Source organism: Prionailurus bengalensis, chromosome C2 (assembly GCF_016509475.1).
Source record: "Prionailurus bengalensis isolate Pbe53 chromosome C2, Fcat_Pben_1.1_paternal_pri, whole genome shotgun sequence".
Taxonomy (NCBI): Eukaryota; Metazoa; Chordata; class Mammalia; order Carnivora; family Felidae; genus Prionailurus; species Prionailurus bengalensis.
In genome coordinates, this window is record NC_057350.1 from 889,378 (window position 1) to 912,980 (window position 23,603).

General features: G+C 58.9%; 1 protein-coding gene across 18 annotated transcripts in view; it reads right to left on the bottom strand.

Annotated features, from left to right (window-relative positions):
- Positions 1–23,603, bottom strand: part of PCBP3 (poly(rC) binding protein 3) — a 275,831-nt gene that overhangs the window by 14,190 nt on the left and 238,038 nt on the right. For 11 of the 18 annotated variants that reach the window (XM_043593394.1, XM_043593393.1, XM_043593390.1 and 8 more), the window contains 8 exons: positions 15,922–16,076; positions 14,731–14,754; positions 13,883–13,915; positions 13,442–13,558; positions 12,398–12,529; positions 11,428–11,556; positions 8,147–8,290; positions 4,600–4,641 (listed from right to left, as the gene is read on the bottom strand). In XM_043593394.1, coding sequence (XP_043449329.1) covers positions 4,600–4,641; positions 8,147–8,290; positions 11,428–11,556; positions 12,398–12,529; positions 13,442–13,558; positions 13,883–13,915; positions 14,731–14,754; positions 15,922–16,076 — 776 coding nt within the window. The remainder of the gene's footprint in view (positions 1–4,599; positions 4,642–8,146; positions 8,291–11,427; positions 11,557–12,397; positions 12,530–13,441; positions 13,559–13,882; positions 13,916–14,730; positions 14,755–15,921; positions 16,077–23,603) is intronic. The other 7 variants (XM_043593401.1, XM_043593400.1, XM_043593397.1 and 4 more) reach the window with 2 other exon arrangements.

A 23,603-nucleotide genomic window follows, 5' to 3' on the forward strand; every position in this document is an offset into this window, starting at 1 on the left:
GGTCCTTATTCTTTAGGTGTGTCTCCAGGGGAAGAAAACGCTATGTTTTTGGGGTTTTTTCCTGTTTTTTAGCTTGTCGATTTGTTTGTTTTTTGTTCTGTTTTGCTTTTTAAGTCCGAGAACCTTATTTTTTAACTGGAACACTTTTACTTTGATCACAATTACACGTACGTATAGACTAATTTCTGCCGTTTTATTTTGCACTTGTAATTGCCCTGATCTTCTCAGGCTTCTTTCCTGTCTTTCTTCCTTTTCTCCTTTTGTACTGGTTAATTTCTGCCATGCATTCTCCCTCTATACCTTTACAGAGGTTACAGAATTAAACTCTTTTCTGTCAGTGGTCACTTTCACATTTTAATACATACGTTTAAAGTCTAAATTCTTTGCCTCTTCTGGGATGACACGGTAAGCTACAGAAAGTTCTCATTCCCCCGGGGTCCATCTGAATCGTAGGTCTGTTTTTGTCTACTTGTTCTGTTTTGTTAATCCCACAAATTAGACAACTGTGATGTTGACTTTACAGACAATTTTCGCTTTCCTTTGCCCAAATGTATACATTTTTGTGTAGTTTAAAATCATTGGTATTTCACTGGCCTGTGCTTATGTTAACGAAACAAGCCCGGTTCCTACATCTCTGGCCTCGCCTCCACAATCTCTGTCCTTCTCCGGAAGGCATCCGTCACAAGCCTGTTGGTCACAGCTATTTGTCTGAAAATGCTTGGATTTAGGTCCTTGGAAGATCCTCTTAAGATAGAAACTTGGGTTGACAATTACTTTTTCTTATCACACCACCACCTTCTGGCCTCCAGAGTTGCTGATGAGACGTCCCCTCCTTCCTCTCTCGCTCTCTGTGACATTCCTGTTCTGACTACTTTGGAGATTTACTTTTGGTCTTGATGTCATGCAATTTTACTCTGACAGATCCGAGATGGATTTCTTTTTATTTACGTTGTTTGGGATTTGTTGGGATTCCCGAACGTGAGGACTGGTTTCTTTTGTTAATTCTGACAAATTCTCGGTGCTCATCTCATAGAATCGTCATCACCCTGTGTGATGGAAATGCAGATTCGGCCTCTGAGGGGGCAGGGAGGCAGAGAAGATCTCCGGCAAGCCGGCCTAGGGGCAGGGATAGGAGGTGCCCTGGCAGCGGGTGGGGCGCGGGCACCTCCCCACCAGCCTGAGCTGCAGGGTCCTGGGAGGAGCAGGACGGACGTGAGGCCCAGAAGCTGGCTGGCGTCGGAGTGCTGGCCGGTCTCCACTGTGCCCAGTACGAGGTGCCACCGCACGGCGGTCACCGGGGGAGTCCCCGCACCCACAACAAATTGTGAGTGGACAGCAGGACCTGACGTGCACCCTCCCGCTGATGCCTCCTCCCTCTGTTATGACTCCGTGTCACTGTCTCCTAAAGAACACGCTTCCTGTGACCCCCGGTTACTGGGCGCCGCTGCTGGAAGCCATGGCTCTTTATTCTGGCGACGAGCTTTCCAAACGACCACTTCCTCGTGCTTGAGACTGGGTGGCCGTCCTGAGAGCCGCCCTGCAGTCGGAGCCAGGTGCGGGCGAGCAGGCAGAGGTGGCGAACCCTTTGTTGTCACTTGGAACGCCTGGCTTACTTTCTGCTTGCTTTTGGCCCCTCGAACGAGGGGCATGTCACGTGAGGGAGTCACTCGGAAAGTCTGAAGACCAGCAGAGAGGAGTCACACGCAGGGGTCGGCCTGCCGCTGGCTGATCACACCGCGGAAGTGAAGAGACACAGGTTACCGGGTGGGCGGGAGGACTGGGTGGCTCCCACGTCTGAGTCCCTGCTGCCCCCCACCCCCCGCGTCTGAAGCCGCGTGGCCCCGCGGAGGCTCTGTGGAGGTGAGGGGAGCCGCCCCCAGAGCTCTGGAGGTGAGCCTGGGGCCGGGGACATCCTCCCATACCCGGTGCCCCGGTGCCTCTCCTGGGCGAGTCCGGGGGGATTCGGGCAAAACAAGCGAGTGGCAGGTGCCACCGCAAAACTGGCAAGGTGGGTCCTGGCGATTCTCCAGGGAGGGCGAAGCAGGGCATGTAAGAAGTACGTACAGTTTAGTTCTAGATGAAGAAACACTCAGCTCTAAGACACAGGTTTCCTTACAGTCTGGGCCTGATTCAGATAAGTTGCCAGGCTGTTAAAAGGTGTGTGTGTCAGCCACCGTGGGTCAAACATTCAACCTGTGCACTCAGTTACATTTTAAAATAAAGTAGGATTTCCCATCACTATTGTATTTGGGTTCTAAGAAATGAGGCCTTTAAAGTCCCTACTGAATACTAAGCTTAGTTAAAAGTTCCCTTTCCTGGCCACCATCACCCATGTCCCCAGGCGGCTGGTTTATTTTTGTTTCGGATGGAGCATCAACACGATCGTCTGGCGTTCAGTGTCACCAGCGCGCAAAGCGCACTTCTCAGAGCTCTCGCTACAGAGTCCTGGCAGCCGTGCGTCCCCCACCCTGTCCGGTCTACACAGGGGAGGGTCCCGCACAGAGCGCCAGCTCATGAGACGTACCAAAGGCAATGAAGCAATTACGCAACCCTGAGTTATAAGTCAGCTTAAACAATCTGACAAAAATGCCTGCGAAACTACCCGCTTTCAAGAGATAGTGAGAAAATCACATGGAGGGACATAACGACGAGTTGATACAAAAATCAATCAGCCAAACGGAGGTTCCTCAGCCTGAGACAGGTGTGCGCCCACGACCGTGGGAACCTGAGGCCAGAAACTCTTCTCCGTGAGCTCAGAGGCCATGCCTAGGGCTGCAGGAAATCTCAGGCCTCAGAGCTGTTCTCTGGGGTCGACCGCCCTTCGTGAGGGGCTAGACCACTGTGTTTCCTGAGCTCCTGAGTTTGAGAAAAGCCCACGAGCCGGGGTTCCCAGTCTGCTCTTGCACACGCACCTGCACTTCTAGAGGAGCAAGACCAGCGGCCCCCCGTTAAATGAAGATCGTGCCACCCAAGGAATTAGGCCTGTGACCCACTTGGCCTCTGTTCTGATTTGCCACCACCCCACTCGGGGCCCTCTGAGAGGGGCGGTGGAGCCCACCCCGTCGTGTGCCTACGCTCCGTGCGCACTCCTGCGCTGGGGATGGGCCGCCCCTTCTCCCAGGCTCTAACATCTGCACCCCCTGTCACAGTCGGCCGTCGGCTGAGACGATGAGGGACATGGCGTCACCCGCCTGGAACCGGAAAGGCCTCTGAGCCACGGGGCCTGCCCCTGCCTGCCGCGGGGGCCCCTACGGACCGACCTCCAGCGCTCTGTCATTTTCGTGGGCACTGCTGGCAACCTCCTTGGGGTAAAAGACGTTTAACTTTTAAAGCTGCCGGTGGTTCTTTCGAGAAGGCTGAGTAGGTTCACACCTTCACCACCTCCCCCACTCCTGGGATCTCTAAGCAACTCACAGGAGAATGAAGAGCATCCCCGATAACACGGAACGGGGTGTGGAGGTCACTAGCGGAGGCCAGGCTTTGACACGTATCCTCAAAGGGGAGATGGAGGTGGCCATGGCCCCGAGGGGTCTGTGGGCTCCAGCGGGCAGGCGGGGCACGGGAGTGATCTGCCTGCACATCTCACTGACCACGTCCTGCGCGCCCAGCTGGACCGTGTAGGGGTTGGCAGAAGACTCGAGCACCCATCAACCCGGCAGCGCCTCCCACGTGAGTCCCGGGTCCCAGAGAACATGCAGGAAAACGCTTTCTGGGAGAGGCCGCAAAGCTCGGCAGGTCTCGAAATGGTTTAGAGAAGAAAACGGCTTCCCAAAACCAGCTCCAGGTTGGCTGCCGCTGCAGAAAGCAGCACGGAGGCTGAGCGCACCTCCACCTTCTTCCCCTGGCCCGGTCCCCCCGCCTTCCTGCCCCAACCCTCCCTTCTGGATCAACTAGTGAGGGCCTCCTTGCCCGAGCGTCCGGATCGCTGTGGAGAGACGACCTTGGGTCACAGCTGCTGCCCTGTTCCTGCTGCACACTGGCCCCTCAGCCCCTGGGCCACTGACAGTGCATCTTTGGATGGCCCCGTTCTCCGCTCGGATACCACACTCAGACTGGAACACACGCAGGGACGTCTGAGCAGGCCCCGATGGCGGAGGAAGGGGCTTCAGCTCTAGAAAGAAAACCAAGGCCACGTCTGTTGGCTTTTGTACTCAGGGTGTAGGGGCTGCTGTTTCAACTCGGGCCCCACAGGGGACAGTGTGGCTTTACCGGACGTTCAAACATCCTTCCCAGCATCTCTTGGAGCACCTGTCTGATAGCACGTCACCTAACTTCTCAGGTGGCTGCAGGGCACCCGATGGGGCAGGTGCCACCGCAGAGCAGCCTTGCGGCCACCGCCTAAGGCCCTGTGTGCAGAGGAAAGCCCCAGAGCGCAGCAACAACCAGAACAATTTGACATCAGGCCAAGTCCTCCACACAAGTAGAATTAGTGCTAAGAGGTTAAAGGTTATTCAAGGTCATATGGATACGACAGAGGTCGGGAACATTGAGAGAACGGTATTAATATTATTGCGTAATATTAATATTAGTAGCAAGTACAGCAGCATGCAGGTGGGTGCAATGAGAAGAGAAGGCCAGGGAGGCAGAGTGGAGACTCACATCTGGGTGGGGGATGGCGTACTGTCCCTGGATCGTGTAGGCCTAGAAAGAGAGAGACACGGTCAGCTCGCGAAGCGGCGGCCACGCTTGTGCCCGCCGGCGGCCCTCCCCGGGGGACACGGGCTTTCTCAGGGGTGGGGCTTCGTGGGAACGGGCCCGAGGCCCTCTGGAGAGAGCGTGCCCTCACAGAGCGCATCCCCCCTTCCGCCGGCAGCTTAGGACGAAAGGCGAGTCCTTCAGGGCGCCGGGAGGTGCGGACTGGGGGTGTCGCGGGGCCAAGCCTCACCGGCGCTACAGCGGGACACGTGGGCCAGGCGAGCCGCGCCCCACCTCCTGGAGAGCCGCAGGAGTGCAGACTGGCGGGGCCGGCTGGGAGGGCGGGAAGGGGCGCAGCTGGGAAGGCTCCCCACTCCCCCGGAGGGGGTTCTTAATAGAAACCCCCCGCAAGTGATCTGACCGTTACAGATTCATTATTAGCCTTTGGCAATTTTCATCAGCTTTCAGAGTGAACATTTTTGCAAAGTACTTGTCCCGAGAAAACCAAACCAAAGGACCTTTAAAAGGTGACTCAAAACCAATTTTGCAAAAGCAGATTAAGTAAGAAACGTGCCCGAATCAGTCACAAGATGGATGGTCTTGACCTGCAGCCTCAGCGGGCCGAACAGTTGTTCTCCGGGGCCAGCGTGGTCCCTGAGGCTTCACCTTCAAGAGGGTGACTCAGGGTGGCCACAGCGGGCGTGGGCCTGGCGCCTCTCCCCCCTGCCCGCCCCCACCCACCTCAATAGTCCACCGGCTGAGACGCTCCCAGAAACTCACGGCCAAAAACAAACGATCCACAAGGTGTCAAGGGAGAGCAAAGACCAAAGACTTGCTGTCAGGCCTCATGTGCTGTGATGTGGGACGTGCCACACCAGCTCTGGGCAGCCACGGTCGAGGCCCCGGGCATGGGTGGCACAGGTAGGGAGGGACGTGCTTTCCGGCACCTGGCCACGTGGGGTCCCCGTGCCACATCCCAAGCGGGCACGCAATGCCCACCTGTGTCTGCACATGTGCACCGAGAGGGAGACCACAGGCCAGTCCAAGCGTCCCTTCTGTGGACTCTGCACCGAGGGTGGCATCTGACGGTTTTCCTCATAAACAACCCAAGCGGGGAGGTAAAGGCCACCAGGCGGGGGCCATCCAGGTGTCCCACGGGGAAGTAAAGGAATCTTATCAGACGCTGCAAGTGTCCGAGGGGAAGGCAGTGGGGCTGCCCTTCCCCCTCTGGACTTCTGTGCACAAGCTCCGTGGCTTGTCTTTAGGTTTCATGGAGGTGCCAGCAGGCACACGCTCCAGCGCGTCACCACGCGTCACAGGCCTGGGACGCACACCGTCCTACGGCCCCGGTCGCCCCAGTGGAACTGCACACACCTCCGGACAGGGCAGTTCTTTATCCCACACGTTTTGACTCACTTAGGTGGTCGCGTTCTCGGTTTTATTTGAACTATGGGAGCAGTTTACCATGGATAGAGGAAAGGTACAGCTGGGAAGACAGACAAAGGTTCTCTGGACGAAACCTTCATCTTCTGCGACCTGCTTGAAACACTGGGCTGGCTGGGTTGGTGCGCCTGGTGGCTCAGTCAGTTAAGTGTCTGACTTCGGCTCAGGTCGTGATCTCACAGTTTGTGAGCTTGAGCCCTGCACTGGGGTCCCTGCTGTCAGCACGGAGCCGAAGTCAGATCCTCTGTCTCCCTCTCCCTCTCTCCCTGGCCCTCCCCCGCTTGCTCTCTCTCAAAAATACAGAAACATTAAACACATTTTTTGAAATGCAGGCTGGCGCTCCCTGGTGGGGTACCTGCTGGCCCTCGGGTACCAGTGCTCGGTGAGAGCCAGTGCAGGTGGGAGATCCACAGTGAGGGGTGTCTCCAGAGGGGAGTCAGGCCTAGGTCCTGCGGCAGGTGGGGTCTGGGTTCTGAAGGGCCCCCTTGCTGCTAAATCTCATTCATACCCCATTTCTGTTTGTGCTGTGCCTCATCGGTCTCCACACAACCACGAAGAGCCACTGGCCAGACCTGTCTCGGGGGGCACAGGTGCCTGTAGCCTGGGGACAGCCTCGGGACAAGCGCCCACGATGCTGGTGACCTCGCTGCCCTGAGAGGAGATGACCGGGACGGCCTTCCTTGGCTGGGGCTACGCTGGCCTTGGCCCACACGGCTTCCCCGGCTCTCGTGGGTGTTACTGTGCTTCCCTTTTGAAGACAGACCGCACTTTACCACATGCTGGCATCGTGGGTCTGTTCACATGTCAGGGTCAAGGCCACACATGTATCTAACCTGCTAGCTCACTAGGACTTCAGGGGAAAGGACATCGTGTTCTGAACAAGGCCCCCTGTGTCTGTGTGCCCCCGTGACTACCTCTGGCCTTGCTTTCTGACCTGTAAAATGGGGGTGTGCCCAGGTCCCGGGGCTGCAGGGACGTGAAGGGTCCAGACAAAGGGCAGGGCCACTGGGTGACTTGAGGGCTGTGGTAGCTGGGAGACGGGCCCGCAGTGGCTGCGTGCAGAAGCCAGGCACAGTGGACAGTGGCCTTCCCTGAACCACACAGCCCTGTGGGAGCCACTGGGTCCCTCCCGGTGGGAAACAGCCCACACGCTGCTCTTGGAAACACCTAACGTGGGAGTCAATCTGGAGGATCTGATAAGATTCCTTTAAAATGTGGAGAAAATTTTCATTTGCCCCTTTATTAACGACAAAGTCACGGCCATTCTCCCCTGACCCGGGTTGCCTCTGGGAACGCTCAGTCTTCACTCTCCCTTGAACAAAGACACACGTCACCGCCAACTGGACGCAGAGCTCCTCCAGGCACCCTGGCCGGGCACCTCCCAAGGTCCTCTACCTATTGTCGTGACCCCGAGGTGGGTGGCACGGGTGCCCGATGGCAGGAGGCTGGCACAGCCCCTCTCCTCAGCTCTCTCTGGGCCCTGCTGATGAGCTGCTGGCCTCAGATGCTAATCTCTGCAGCTGCTGGCCTCCCAGGCCCCTTGCCGAAGGGGGAGGAAGGAGGTGGGCGGCTCCTGCCCCAGCAACAGGTGTGCAGAGCAGGTGTCCCGGCCTGGCCGGTGCGGGGCAGGGCGGAGTGCGAGGGCCATCGCTGGGACCCGGAAGTCACCTTTCCCTTCCCCTGCGTGCTCCTAGAGACTCCTCTGTGGGGAGTTGGGGATGTGCATTTTGGGGGAGACGGGACCCTGTTCCCACAGCTCCAGTCGTCACAACCTCGAGCCACGGGGTCACTGTAACGCTTCCGGCCCTTCTGCTAAGCCCCTTAGACACTCGACGAAGTAGATTTGGGCCAATGTTGCCTAGGCAGGACCAGGGTCCTTCTGTGCCGGGCCAGGGAGAAGACGCTTCCGGGGTCCAGGCTCTGCGGGTCGTCTGCCTTGGCCTTTTCTGGCTGCCCCACACTGCCCAGCTCGCCCTGTGCCCGGCGGCAGGCCGGGAGAGCTCTGCGCCCAGCGTGGGTGGGGTGGGAGACGTGCACGTGAGAAGGGAGAAAACCTGAGTGCACTAACGGGCAGCGGCGGGGGCTGCAGTAAAAGGCTGAGGTTGGCAGTGGAGGCCGCGAGCGGGTCGGCTCTTACCTGACCACCTGCAAAAATGACAGGGGTGGAGGCGGGCTTTGGGCGGTAGGGAATGGTGGCACCTTTCGGTGGGGACTAGGAAAAGGGACAGGAGAGGGAGAGAGAGCATTAGAGCAGCTTCGCGTCAGGATCTGATCACGGGGAGGCCTCCTTCCCGAGCCCACCCCGCTGCACCGCCCGCCCTCCCCGGCAGTGCCAGAGGGTAAGGGATACCCCGCGGCGGGAGGGCTGCCTGATGGGGACCCTCCGGAGGGCCCCCTCTTCCACATAACTACTGCCCTAAATACACCCCAGCACGGGCGCCGTCCGCCCGCAGGGTGTGGTGGGCTCCACGGCGGTGTGGGATGCTACTCCCTGACAAGCAAGAATGGAAACCAAGCCCCAGTCTGCACTGGGGGCCCCCACAGCCTGCACAGATGGCCAGGTGGCTGCCTGCGGGCCACTTGTGTCAGCCTGGGTGGTGTCCTCTGGGAAAATCTGTCCCTCTCTCTCATGCTCAGGATGAAGCTGGCCTTTGTGGGCAGCTCCGCCATGCGGGGGGGGGGGGGGTCCTGCTCAGAGCCCCAAAGGCTTTGCTTGGCCAGGGTCATGATGCTCAGTAGGCATCATCACGGGACAGTCAGAAACATCCAATTTCACTATTAACAAAAGGGAGCAACTTTTTAAAAAAAAACTTAGAGTCCAAATGAAGTATGTTACAGTCTTGATGAGCTTTGCTAGAATTGCCTTTGGTTATTCTGCGTCCAAAAGTACAGGCTTTTGACCTTGGGGTGGATGACATTCTCAAGTACCAGAAGTCTGCCAGGTTCTGATAAATTCAACCCAAGTCCTTGGTCAGAGGCAACCAAGGTCCTCCCTTGTCTGGCCAGGTGGCCGTCTTCCCTGGGAGCAGAGGCCACAGGGCCCAGCTCAGGTCAGCAACACCGCTTGCCAGAGGCAGAGGGTGGGGGCCAGGGCAGTGTCCCTGCTGGGAGTTCTCGAGACCAGGGCCCACTCAGGCCCAGCCCACACCCTGGGCTACTGGGTGTGACCTCACAGTGCCCCGACCTGAGACACAAAGTCATGTGGGCACAGGCTTAGTAGAGGGGATGACAGCTTCAGCTCTGTAGTCCAAGCCATGCTGTGTGACCGTGGGCACCTGTGTGACCTTGAGCACAAGGTTTGACCTTGACATGATGCTCTGCACCCTTGGCCACTCTGTATGACCTTGGGAAATCTGTATGGCCTTGGCCGAGCTGTGTGACCAAGGGAACACGGCAGCCTCGCTGTAAATAAAGCAGGAAGGGTTGCTGTGGGGCCTGCGAGCTGACTCATGTCTGGGGTGATGATGGGCTCCTGGGGTCGGCCAGTCTTCAGTGTTTCTGCAGGTATGACCGAACGCCTCCAGAAACGTCTCTGTGCAGCTGGGATTCACTGCAGCCTCAGGTAAGACTCGCCTCATCACGGCAGAACCGTGATTAAATGGAGCTCGAGGGAGTGGCGTTCTCACGGTGCCAGCAGAGACCTGTCTGGCCGTGCCCTGTGCCTGAGCTGGGCACCCCACCGACGGCAGCGCCCGCCATCCCAACACTGTGAGCTTGTGGTTCCCGGGCATGCCGATGTCCTCGGAGAGGACAGAGGGCTTCTGAGCACAGCCCTCGGGGCTCCCCCGGGGCGCGGCAGGCACTGACGGGTGGGCTTTGCGGCGACCCCTGTGCTTTTCACGGGGCCCCGCTGACTCACCCGCACCAGAGGGCAGGCCTCTCAGTGGCCACTTGAAGGGTGCGGGGCCCCCCGAGCAGAGTCTGAAAGTCCGCTAACCTTTGCTCTGTTCGTCCAACTCATTTTCACTTAAAAATGGGCCCAACTTCCCTAAGCACGGCGGTTCCCCCGACCCCTGAGAGCTCCGGGCCGGTAAGGGCGAGACCCCACCTCAGCCCATTTGCGGGTCACGTTTGCCACGTGCGCTTCCTGGTCGAGTCGGGAAGACCGGGCGGTTCTAACCACAGCCCTGGGGTGTCAGCACCCGCAGCCAAAGGGGTCTAGCCTGCTTCTGCGGGGCCGCACCTGACCGTGAACACGGTGTGGGCCATGCCACCTGGGAGGAGTCCTGAGGAGGCCGAGAGTTTTAGTCCAATCCTTGTTATTGAACGTGGGAGGCCATGTCCCTCCCGGAGCCGTTCGTGTGGCTCAGCACTCGGACTCAGCACTCTGACGGGCCACTGCAGCTCAAGACGCGCATGCTTCCTCACCGCCTCGGGCATCCGCCGGTGCAGGCAGCACCCGGCCCGCTCCGTCTGTCCACGTGGCGCCTCCCGGGTCCCAGCAGCAGGGGATGGAAGGGAACCCAGAACGGCACCGACTGTCACCATGGCCAGTGGCTGGGGACCGTCAGGACACCGATATTTAGAAAAATATTTTCGACTTCACAAAATATTGTACTTCAGGAAAACAGAAACCATGCAAATTTTTTAGAGACTTGGGGGTGGATCCGAACGCCGAGCCAAGGACAAGAGGGGCGAGGGCACAGAGGCTGGGAGTCCACCGCTGTGGGCGCCTGGTGTTCGCCCTCCCTCATGGCCCTCGAGCCCGCAACGCCTGTCGGGGGCTGTCGCGTGACGCAGACACGCTTCACTTCAGCTTCGAGACCAGCAACTGCTGGCGGCCTCAGGGAGCCCTGCTGCATTTGCGGCAGAGGCTGACATTGAAATCTCAGGGGTTTCTCCCCCAAATGTCGAGAGGATTTTGTCTCGCTCAGCTGTCTTCTTTGCTTCTCCTTTGGTTTTAACCATTTTGTTTACTTCCTGTCTGTCTCTTACAACTGGGCGTTTCAGCGTGCTTTTCCTCCTCTGTGCCTTGGTGGGACCCTGACGCCTGCGGGTGTGGTGAGCACGGGCCTCCCCCTCGTCCGTGGGCCGTGCTTACGGCCGCCCTTGTACTGGATGCCCCTCACGCCACAGACGGACGACCGGTGATGCAAGCGTCTCCTCACACGTCCCTTTCCCCGGCTCCCCAGCCACGAGGAGGGACATGCCAAAGGGGGCGGGCGGCGGGCGGCCGGCAGCTGTCCCTCCCCCGGCGCCCGCACCCCCGGCACGGCTCTCGCTCCGTCACGCTCCCGACCCCCGGCCCCCACACGGCCCCAGCCACGTGCCGCAGCCGACACGAAGAAGCCACAGCCGGTGTGGCTCGCGGGGCAGGCTGGCGGTGGTCCCTGGATGCCCAGACTGTACCTCCAGCATGACCACACAGATCTGCTTGACGCACTGGATGATGGCGTCGGGGGTCCCCGAGATGGTCACTGCCCGCTCCGTGGAGTTGGGCAGCATGTCCCCGGCCACCTGGACCTGGGCACCTGTGGACTGCAGAAATGAGACATTGGAGGGGACACGGCCTGAGCCAGGGCAGCGCTCCTGGGAGCTCGAGAGGGCGTGCTGAGGGTGCGGTGCACGGACGCCCCCCCCCAACGGTGCCCCTTCATGCCCGCCTGGCACCCCAGCCCTCTGCCCATTCCCTGGGCGCTCATGGGGCGGGGCCGGTTGCCTTCAGCCCACCACTGCCCAGCGTGGCCTGGCACAGGGACAGCGACGCTGGACAAGAGGCATTTTAACCTGCAAGTGGCATTTGTAGAGACGGAGACAGAAATGGAGTCCCTTTTTTCAAATACATGGAATTTTATCTCCCCTGTGGACTTTCAGGTCACAGAGAATGACAGACACTAGGAAAGCCTAAACTCTTTAGCTGTCTCTCCTTGACAGAATCACGACAGGGTGGCCACCCTCCTTAAGGGAGGCGGAAGGAGTTAGGCTTTCTCTGAACACGGCAACATGTGAGCATAAAGTCCACCCCTCACACCGGCTCCCTCCTTGCTGGGACAGCTCAGGCCGGCCAGTCCCTGGACGCACCTGCCTGGGGGCAGAGAACACGGCCTCTGTGGCCTAGAGCCACATGACCGGGTGGCAGGAGGGCCCTGCCTGTCCCCGGTTGGGGTGCACAGCCCCCCTCACAGGCGCCCAGCGCCTCTACGCAACACCTTTGTGCACGTTCTAGGGGGTCCCACGTCCCACCCTCTGCTCTTTGGATGGCCCTCCCCTACCGTAAGCTCCGTGCTGGCAGGGTTCGCAGTGCTGGGCCTCCAGGGGAGGGGGGGTGGGCTCTACCCTCCCAGCAGCGGGCACCAGCAGCCGGAGAAGGTTCTGTTACCTCCCTGATCTCCTTGATCTTGGAGCCGCCTTTGCCGATCAGGGACCCACACTGGCTGGCGGGGACCACCAGCCTCAGCGTCACCGGGGGCTTGCTGGTGGCAGGGCTGTTGCTCATAGAGTTAATGATATCCTGGGGAGGGAGAAAGACACGTGTGGGCCTACACAGCATGCCGCATACACGCCAGTGAGTGCAAAGGCCAGGCTCGGTGAGAAAGCACCTGAATGTGCTCCAGAGGCTGGCGGGGCAGGGTTCCTGCCCCCAGGGGCACAGGGGCGGCGGGGGCAGCGAGAGGACAAGTGTGGGGACTCAAGTGTCCCCAGATGGAGGCGCCTGGCACACACACCGTGGCAAACGGCTGAGCGTCCAGAGGAAGGACACAGTGGACGGACTGGTGGACTGCAGAGGCTTGAAGGCAAGTCAGGCTCAGGAGGACAAGCAAGGAGAGGACAGCTGGGTCTGCAGAAGGGGACCCACACATGCCAATCACTCGCAGACACGCAGGTCGTGGCTGCCGTGGTGCTGCCGTGGACAGGGCGTGACGCAGATCCAGGTGACACCCGGACTCAGGCCCTGCTTTTTCCTCAAGGCTGGGCAGGGCACAAAGGGCCTTGGACGGGCAGGGAGGCGCATTTTGGACAGAAAAACTTAACTCCCTGGCTTGACCACCTTCTGAATAAAAATACCGAATGCATCTCTGAATAACTTTTGGCAAGTTGAACAATACTGGAAACACATGAAAACCTTGATTGAACTCACTGACAGGGCGCATAGACGTGCCACAGACACGCAAGCGTATGCGTGTTTATACGCACCCACGGGAGAGTCCACGGGTCCCCCCATGGCCAAGCGCACACGCCAGGGCAGCAGCCGCAGGGCACGGCCGGGGCTCTCGCTCAGGGCCGGGCTCACGGACACGGAGCGTGACGGCTGGCCTGTCACCAGGTGGCCTGCGGCCACGGGAGCCCCCGGGCGGTGAGGAGGTGACGGGGCGAAGGGTTGTGCCTTGCCCCCCGCCGCGGGGTCTCTAGGGACACATCTCACCTCCTCAAACTTGTAGGCGATCATGGCAAAGGCCTTGAAGATGGCGTCGGTGGGGCCTGTGATGGTCACAATTCTTTCCGGGCAGTTCCCCTCAGAGATGTTGATCCTCGCGCCACTCTGGAAGGAGGTGAGCACAGCCCGGACGGGGTTAGAGCCATGGGTGGAACCTGGCTGGGGCTTCCAGGCCTTCTGACAGCCATGTGCAAACCTCCACACTAAACGGGGAGGCTGTCCGGGGCCATCCTTCAGAGTGGGGTCGGCCACCGTGCCCCCTGCCGCCCCTGGACACAGAAGCCCTGACGCGGGGGCACACACGGCGGAGGGAAGGGGCCTCTGAGCCTCCAGGGGTGGCCTGGCCGGGGCTCCCGCAGGACAGGACTGCTGGCCTCGCTCCTCCCCCCCGCCCGCAGATGGGACGCCACCGAGTGTCAGCCAGCTCACCTCTTCACGCATCTTTTTCACTGTCTCTCCTTTCTGGAATAAAGATTCAGAAAACAGTCAAGGCGTCGCTCCGAGGTTCCACCATGGGCGAGAGGCTCTGGCGTGGGAGTACGCAGGGCGCAGATGCCCGCCTCGTGCACCAGCGAGCAGCAGCCCTCACGGTGGGGCTAGAGCCTGACGCTGTGGCTCCCCGAGCCCCTGCCACAGCCCTGCGAGGGGCCCTTCGGGGAGGGGGGCCGGGGCGCCGGCTGGGCTCCTGCCCCGCAAAGGTCTTCACAGCCCTCATCTTCGTCACAGGCAAAGCAGGGCCAGGCCAGGGCAGGTGCCCCGAGGCTCTCGTGGAAAGACCTGGACCTGGACGCCAGGAGGCCTGGAGACGGTCACAGGCCGACCACAGGAGGCGGTGCCTCACCCCAGCCTCTCCCGCATGCTTGAGGCTTCCAAACCCACTCTTGCTTTCCCCGAGGCACGTGTCTTTCATTTTGGAAGGGAGACTCCAGAGAGACCACCACCCACTGGCCAGAGGGGAGACTGCTCTGGAGAATGCCAGCGAATCGTGCTCACTGGGCCCTCACGCCCAGGAAGAAGGACAGGCCGCAGGGCAGCGGGGCGGGCTGCTATGGTGACTGGCCGGGGCCTGGCCAGGATGGGGCCCGGGGACATCGCCTGCTGGGCTTTCAGAGAATCGCACGGGAGGCGCTGGACCAGCCTCACGGGGACTCAGGATTCCGCTGGAATCCTCAGGGCGGGGCACACACCACCACGTGGCACGTCGCCCAGCACAGGCCCGGGGCCCTGGCACCTCCTCTCAGGGACCGCAGCACAGGCAGAGCTCGCTCAGTAGTTACCTTCCCGATGATGCTTCCAACTTCCTACAGGAAAAGAATCACACAAAGTTGATGTCATAGAGCAGCTGCGGGAAAGGCCCGTGATGGACACCGAGACCCGTCTGTGTTGGAGCGAGGACAGGGTGTCAGGACTGTCAGGAAGGAGGGCAGTCGGGCCGCCTGTGTGAGGCCCTGGGTCTGGGGGCTCCCGGGTGCCCATCTGACCTTGGTTAGACCCAGGCCTTGCCTCTGACAGACACATGGACAAGCAGAAGCCAGCGGCCGGCTCCATACAATTAAGTCAGGAGGCATTTCTATGCTCTTAGGGCCTTAAGAAACCAGGAAAGAAACAGATAAAACACAAAATCTTCCCCAATTTTGTGATGTAAAGATAATTAAGCACTGCTACTTGCCTTTTCACGTTTTAAAAAAGGATGAGTACTCTGTGTGACCCGACCCGGGCTTCTAACACCACCCCCCACTCATAAGAGTCAGGGTTCCCTGGAGAAATGGCTGGTTGCAGGACTGAGGCAGGCAAAGTGCGAGGGAGTCAGGAGGATACAGGGGCCAGCTTGGAGAGGCTCCCAGTGACCGAGTCAGGGTCAATACGGGCATCAACATGAGTAATGACACAATGGGAATAATCTGAATAAAGCAGCAAACTGAGTCCACGGAGACAGGAATGAATGAGCGGATGAATGAATGTGCTGGAGTCTGACAACAGTGGGGGCCCACTGTGGGGAGGGACCAAAGGACCAGTGTCAGGCCCCTGATGCGAGAGCTCCTGTGACTTTGCTGCCAATGGTGAGGAAACATCAGGAAAGCCTCCCTGAGGAAGGATGGAAGGAGATTCCCCCAGGCTGAAGATGAGGCGTGTCCGGGATGTGGAGGCCTGAATACCCTGACCCCCCACGCGTCCTATTGTGAAGGGCAGGGCTGGGGCGACGGGTGGCCCGAACGGGGCCCGAGGTCGGGCAGCTGGGATGCATCAGTGTTGGGATCCTGACGTGGATGGGACACTATGCCCTTGTTTGTAGGGAACACACACTCAGGTGTCCAGTGACAGGACATCAGGTCACAAGTACCCTCAAAGGTCTCCAGGAGAAACATGCTCTGGAGCGGGCTGTCACTGCTTTGTAAACCTGAGGTTGCCCAGGGCACACCCTCCCCTGCCTCCCAGCTGGTGGGACGCAGTGGCCTTGGGCTCTGTACCTTCCCATGCATCAGCAGACGGATTGTCAGGGTCACGTTCAGGCCGCCTTCTGAGACCTTCGACTCCATCTTTCTCCCAAAATGCGGCTGGGGGTAGTGGCTCAAGGTGCCGAGGGCGCCGTGAGGAAGGACAGATGGGGCCCAGATGGTGTCACCTGGAAAGAGAAGGCACGGCTGCTGCCGAGAACACCGTCAGTGGCCACCACAGGTCGGGGTGTCCTGGCCTACAAGTGCCTTTGGTCTCTGGAGGGGCGAGGGGGTACGGGTGGGTGGTGGGACAGGTCGAGGGAGGGTGCCGCCCTCACTCCTGCTCTGGTGACACACCAACGCTCACGGGGGGCAAAGGCTCCGGGAGGGCGGCCCAGTCAGCCAGAAGGTGCGGTCCTGGGACCCACCCTGCCTGACCTGCTGGGGCTTGGGGCACATGGCGGTGGGGGACACAGGTTGGCGGGGAAACCTGGCAGGGACTGACCCAGGCCCCGCCACTGACTCATGTGTGACCCCCGGCAGGTCATGCAAGCCCTCTGGCTTCAGCTTCCGCCTCTGCACCGAGGGAAACAGGAACAGCCCTCTCCCCTGGAGAGGAAAAGGGGTCAAGTGAGCCCTGGGATCCTCGCGTGGGTCTGCAGTGTCCGTTCTGTTCTGTTGTTATGTTAGTTCTGTGCAAACCCCATCACATCCGTGCCAGAAGCCCCGCCCTCTGGCTGTGACTCCCCTCGCCCTTAAAAAGCCAGGACATTACAGGTATTGGTGTTTCCTGTGTGCTTAGAGTCAAGGTTCCTTGGTAATCCCCGTCTCTAAAGTGGATCTAGTGTCTATTAACTAAGCTACTGAATGGCTGATGCTTTGGCATTATATTATTATAAAGTCTTTCCAGAAGATGCTTTAGGTATCACTATTCTACATCTAATTTCTGCAGACAATGGGTCCAGCGCTTCATCCCCCAGATATAATTAAGGCTTCACTTTATGATTTACAGGCACTCATGATGACAGTAGGAAGAGTGACCAGACTGTCCTGCCGTAGCCCTTCTCAGGGAGGGCCCAGCTTCTCCTCCCGGCTGGACCATAGCGTACCGGGTGGTCTCAGAGACGGGCGCCAGTGAGGATGAGAAATGCGGGTCAGGCGGGCCAGGAGAGGGGCACAGCCAGGGGCGGGGGCTGGACCGGGAAGGGTCTCAGGACAGACGGAGAGGCCTGCAGAACCGGAACCAGGCCGGGCGCTGGAGGCCCTGTGGGCTCACCGGACCTGATGCTCTGCAGGCGGCAGGGGTCCTAGAGGTGGGCCGTTTGGGTGGCCTTCCTGGGGCGGCCATCAGTCAGGGCAGCACACGGAAGCCGGAGAGCCGCCTGCCTGACTGCACACAGGGGGGTCTTGGGGTGCAGGCTGTGGGGATGTCACAGGGTGTGGGGAAGTCGCCGGGCACTGGGGTCCCACAGGTGTCAGGGAGGAGCGAGAATGAGGGCAGGACAGGAGACGGGGCACGAGCATCCCCCATAGGAGGGGGCAGTGGCCCTAGTGTCTGGCATGAGGATGCCACCTGGAGGACAGAGGGAAAGAGGCCCGGCAGGGGGAGGTTCTGGATGACCTGGGGCCCAGGGGCTCCCAAGAGGGGCACCGGGTAGACCCCGCAGAATAGAGAGTGTCCCACATACACCTGCCCGAGTGCCCACCTGGGAGTAGGCGGGGCTGGCTGGGCCGTGAAGGACGAGGCCGGGGGACTCCGGGTGAACTCGGCCAGCACTCACCACACACAGCCCCACGCTAGGTCTGAGGCCCTCAGGAACACAAGTCCTGCCATGTGCCCCCCGCCCGGGAGTCTGGACACCAGCCCTCCGATGTAAGCCATAAGGACGTGAGGCTCCGTCCACATACAGGAGAGACCACAAGTTAAAAAAGCAAGACTTCCCTTTAACCTTCTAGGTTTTGGGGGGTACAAAAATATTTTTTTCCTCATCAAAACATTTCTGCTGAAAAATATGCTACAAGGAAAATACAAAAATAAAGCACAGAAACCGCACATTCTCACTCTCTGGGTGATGCGTGCAATCGATGTGTCCATACGACAGCCACTGACACATTTCCACACTCACAAATAGTGTGCTATTCTACCCGTGCAGATGTAGCCACAGGTAACTTCAACAACTCTAACCATCAGTCCTAATTATGAATGATAAAACGATGCTTTTGAGCAACACGGATTCTGACACGAAGGCGTAGGGCGTAGCAAAGACAGGTTTTAAGAAGTCTATCTCCATTGTCCAACGTGGAAGCCACTACTGCTTGTGGCTATTCACCCCTGAAACAAGAAGCCCACGGGTCACACGCTACGTGTTGAAGAGACGGCCCCGCGTGGCTGGTGGCTGCGCACGGGAGAGCACGGCAGAGGACACTAGCGCCAGGGCACAGCTCTGTTGGACGGCGCGGCGCGTGTGGGTGCGTTGGCAGGTCTGGCTGGCAGAGGGCGCCACGGAGGAAAGAGCCCAGGCAGGAGAGGAGACAACCCGGCTCAGATGATCCCAGGGGCACCGAACACGGCGCCCCTCCTGCACAGCCTCCCTGCAGCGAGCTGAGGCACCAGCACCAACCGGGCAGATCGTGTGCTGGCCAGGCGGGGACGCACGACCTCCTTTGTAATTAGAAACATCTCCCGTGTCGGGGGGACAGCGGGGCCCCACGGCCTCCATTACGCAAATGTTTCCAGCCCGCAGTGGAGAAAGTGGGTCAGCGAGGGCCAGCGGGCCTTCAGGCTCCAGGCTGTCGACTGCCATCAGTCACACAGGCCAGTGAGCTGCTGCAGAGGCCAGTGCCTTCCTCTGTCATGTGGCCGACAGTGAGCAGCAGTGCCCTCTGCAGACTGCTGGGGACGAGGAGCAGCCCCCGGTGGTAGTTAAAGTCAACTGCGACTCAGTGCCCTTGACCCTGAAGAACCCACCCTGTGTCAGCGGCCGAGGGACCTGCGCTGGCGGATCCCCCAGGGTCATGACTTCTGGCAGATGGGGGGCCGTCCTCTGGCCATCCTGCTGGGCCCTGGGACACCAGTTCATCAGGGGCGGCCCCCCAGAGTGCCCGGGCCTACACTCATCTCAGGGGCCACCCCTGCAGCAGAGTCCAGGGGCAGTACTGTGGGCTGCCCCTGAGTGCACAGCAGCGCTCAGGCCACACTCACCCAAAACCAAACTGACGAGAAATCTGCCAGAGAAAAATCTCTTTGTGTGACTCACTCGTCCCCACACGTGGCGTTCCAGAAGGCAGATCCCTTGTGCCAGCAAGGACCCCACCTTGTGTTCTGTGCATGCTGGGAACTTAGTATATTTGTAATTCACTTAGTGGGAGGGAGAGGAGACACAGCATAGGCACGGTCCCCTGCAGAGCCGAGGAAGGACCCTCCCCTTCTTTCCCAGCTGAACCGGCCGGAGGAAGCCGGTCGGGTTGCCTGTGCCGACACCGTCCGCAGATGTGCCTTGGCTGAAACAGCCCACGCCTGACCCCCACAGCCAGGCACAGCCGACGTGAGCCACCATGGCACGTCTGACCCAGCCAGCCTTCCCAGTCATCCGTCTGTTTGTCTCTGCGCTCCTGCCTTCCAGCTACAGGCCCAAACCTGGGGGTTCCGTATCTCCCCTCTCTGGCCCTCGTCGCATTCATTAGCAAATCCCAACACACGGATGCAGAGTTAAGGAATTCATCTTTTCTAGTTTCTTAGGGAAAAGCCTGATGGCATCAGTTTAAAACCTTAGTTCTTACCTAATATGGGTGTCTACTTCTATAAAATTTCTCTCTGCATGTGGCTTTAGCGGCATCCCACCAATTTTGATATTCGTGCTTTTTTCACTCATTTCAAAATACTTTCAAATTTCTTTTTATTTTTTGATTCATGGGAAATTGTGAAGTATGTTACTGAGTTTTCAAGTACTTGGAGATATTCTAGAATATCTTTCTCTTGTTGATCTCTAGTTAAACCTGTTATGGTTAGAAAACACACCTATGACACCTGAGATCCTTCCTGTGTACTAAGACCTGCTTATGGACCGACCATGGTCTGTCCTGGTAAACGTGCACTCTTGTGTTGGGGGGAGCGTTCTCGAAGCCCGGGGTAGCACCGCCAGTCCTCCGTGGTCCTGTCCCGTTCTGGGGGCGCCGGGGACGCGCCTCCTTCCTGCACCCCAAGCTCTGTCATCGGCATTGCACGGTCTAGCGCCGTGGCCTTCGGTGGATGGACTGACAGACTCCTTTGTCATTGTGAGAGATTTCTTTATGTCCGGCCATGTTCTCAGCTCTGAAATTTTCTTTGTCTGTTGTTAGTGTAGTGACCCAGCTTTCTTCTGATTGGTGTAGCATGGCGTATCTCCTTCCATCTTTTATTTTTAACCTATTTGTGTCTTTACATTTAAAGTGAGTTTCTTGCAGGCAGTTGAACCTTGCCTTTTTATCTTATTCGACAATCTCTGCTTTTTAACTAGGGGTGTTTTGACCATTGACAGTGACTGTCGAGGTGGTCGAGTTTGAAGCCATCATTCTACTATTTGTTTTCTATTTTTACCGTCTGTTCTCTGTTCCCCCACTTCTTTTTTTATTAAATTTATTTATTTATTTTGAGAGGGAGAGTGCAAGTGGGGGAGAGGCAGAGAGAGAGAGAATCCCAAGTAGGCTCCACACTGTCAGCACAGAGCCCTGTGCGGGGCTTGAACTCATGAACGGGGAGATCACGACCTAAGCCGAAATCAAGAGTCAGGTGTTTAACTGACTGAGCGACCCAGTCGCCCCTGTTTCCCCATTTCTACTGTTTTTTTCCTCTGCCATCTTTGGAATGAATCGCATACGTTTCATGATTCCACTTTTACCTCCTCACGCGGTTGGTAACTGTGCCTCTGTCTCCCCTCTTGTCCTCTGCACCATTTCTGTGGCATACTTTGGTTCTCCTAGGTTATAAACCAACATTACAATTTCTCATGTAAACACTCAATTATCTTCTAAAAGAACTTAGAGACAGATGCCTGGGGGACTCAGTCCGTTAAGCCTCTGATGCTTGATTTCAGCTCAGGTCATGATCTCACGGTTCGTGGGATCGACTTCTGTGTTGGGCTCCGTGCTCGTAACATGGAGCCTGCTTGGGATTCTCCCTCCTCTCAAAATAAAAAACATTAAAAAGAGGGATTTAGAGGATAAGAAAAGAACAACTTCATACTTACCCATGTGAGGCCCATCCCTTGGTGTAGACTCAGATTTCTAGCTGCTCCCATTTTTCTTCTACGTGAAGCATTTCCCTTAATAATTCTTAATAATTTTTGTAGCGCGAGCGTGCTGGTGGTCATGTTGAGTCTGTTTCCGTAGGTGTGGACGGCGTGCGTCACTGTCACTCAGCGTGAAGGAGTCTCACCCGCCCAGAGCTCCGGGGCCACAGCGCTCTCTCCGGGCCCGACGCCCTGCCTAGGCTGCTGGCGGGGAGAAGTCCACCGCGCCCTCTTCCTTTCTCCCTCTGTCACATGCCCTCTTCCACAGCACACTTAGGGGCTTCTCGTAATCGCTGGCTTTGAACGGTTCACTCTCCACATGCCTTCTGGCGGTCTCCGTTGCTCATTCAAACACACTCCTGGCCCTGCCTCTCCCCCACTTCCAGGGCCCCCAAACGCGTGTCTGTTGGCCGCTTGAAGTTGAGCCAAGCTCACCGATGCTCTGTTCGCTTCCTCCTGCCCTCTGTCTGTGTCTCGCGTGGACAGGTTCTACTTCTGTCCGGGAGTTTACTTATCTTCTGCTCTGCAGCTCCCGCTCTGTGGCTAAACCCACCCAGGGCACTTTCCATCTCAGATCCTGGACTTTTCACCCCAGAAACTCAACCTGCGTCCTTTGTCGTGTCTTCCACGTCCCCATTTAACGCACTTGACCCTTTGCTTCTTGACATGCGGTTTACAGTTTTGATAATGGCTTCAACGTCCACGTCCCGCAGGTGTACAACTGTCACCGCCGAGTCTAGGTCAGGGAGGGGAACACCGAGCGGGGGGAGCACAGACCACCGCTGGCTGTGACGAGAGCTCTTTCTCTGCGGCTCAGCGGGCAGGTGCTCCGCAGGCCTCAGTCGGACCTGGTCTCCCGGGGCCGCACGGCCAGCCAGCCGGGAACCAGGGACATGGGAGAGCTGCCTCGCGGGAGCCCGTAGACCGAGCCACCTCTTCGAGCTCGGCCACTCTCTCCGTCCCGTGTGTGGGCACACGGCCGGGGTGCGAGGGCAGAAACGGTTTGATCTGTAATCGACAGTCCGGATCTGAAACTCCCTGGCTTCCAAGTGCACGGGAGACAGAAATCCATCCCAAACTGCTTTGTGCGGCCGGTCTGGGGACGCTGCCGGCGGGAATCCTGGAACCCACATTAAGGGAAGCTGCAGGTGAGGCTGGGCTACAGGAGCAAGAACTGACGATGGGAGGCCACGGTGTGCTCCGTTCACTCCCGTGGGGAAAGCCTGGGGACGAGGCCCCTGCGAAGGCTCCAGACACACACAGCTCGTGTCTCCTGCCGCCAGGCAGGGACAGACCACTCCCGGTGTCCCGGACTCCGGCAGCCCAGCATGGGTCGCGGGCCGGGGGCTGAGATGCCGGGTCACGTGGCCCGGACTCTGCGCAGGACCCGCCGCTCCGTGTGGAGCGCCTCCAGAGTAAGTGGGCCCTCTGGTTGGAGCTGGCCTCACTCACTCAGCAGCCTTCATGTGCGGCATCTGTCGTAAGGGCACCCCACTCTTCAAAGGTGCTCGCCCTTCAGTGCCAGGCCGGGGAGAATCTGGGGATGAGGGCGAGGGTCGTGATACTGTCGTGCTCTGTGTCCGGGCGAGCCCTGCGGGCACTGAACGGCTCTTCCCTCATCAGGCCGAGGAGCACTCCCACAGCACGTATCTGTGGCCGTGAAATAGCACCACCTGCACCGTGGGAGAGGGGGCGGCCGTGACCGGGCTGCTTGCCGGCAGTCGTGAGGCCAGCGCACAGCACCAGGTCCGTGGGCGCTGCTGCAGGGGTGGGGCTGGGGGTGCCGGGAGGTCAGGGGAGGGGCTGCTGCGACGCTGGGGGAGCAGGTAGAGTCCCCACGCTGCCACGCTGCCTGTGGGGACTGCTGGGTCGGCCCACGCTAACAGCCAGACTTTCTGCTCCTCGGCTCCCGTGCGGGCCAGTCTGCAGCCAGAGGGGCCCCCTGAGTGGGGCTCCCGGGAAGCCAGACCCCCAGCTCCCCACCTGCATGGCTGGAGCGCGTCTTGGCAGGGGAGGCACGAGGAGGGAGGTGAACAGCAAAGTCCTCACAATTGCTAAACCGACCCCAGGCTCTGTGTCACGTGAGGACTTCTCTCTAGTCAAGGGGAACACAAAACAGAAAAGGTGTTGGTATCTGTGCTGAGGCCCGGGCAGCCCAGGGGGCTCGTGCTCCGCGGCCCGCAGCCCCTCACAGCTTCCCTGGCAGCACTCGCTTTGTCTGCAAAGATGGAGCGGACCCAGGTGGGGACACGCAGGAAGCAAACATGCCAGGGTCACCCGATGTGCACACGTGACAGTCATCCGTGTATAGATTCTGTCCGCATGCGATGCAGTCATTAACATTTCCCTTTAAATCCAGGACGGCTTTAGGAAGTCGGCCGCGGTCTGTACTCAGGAGGCCGGCAGATGCCGACAGTACACGGGGTGCTGACGCTGAGCGAGCATCAG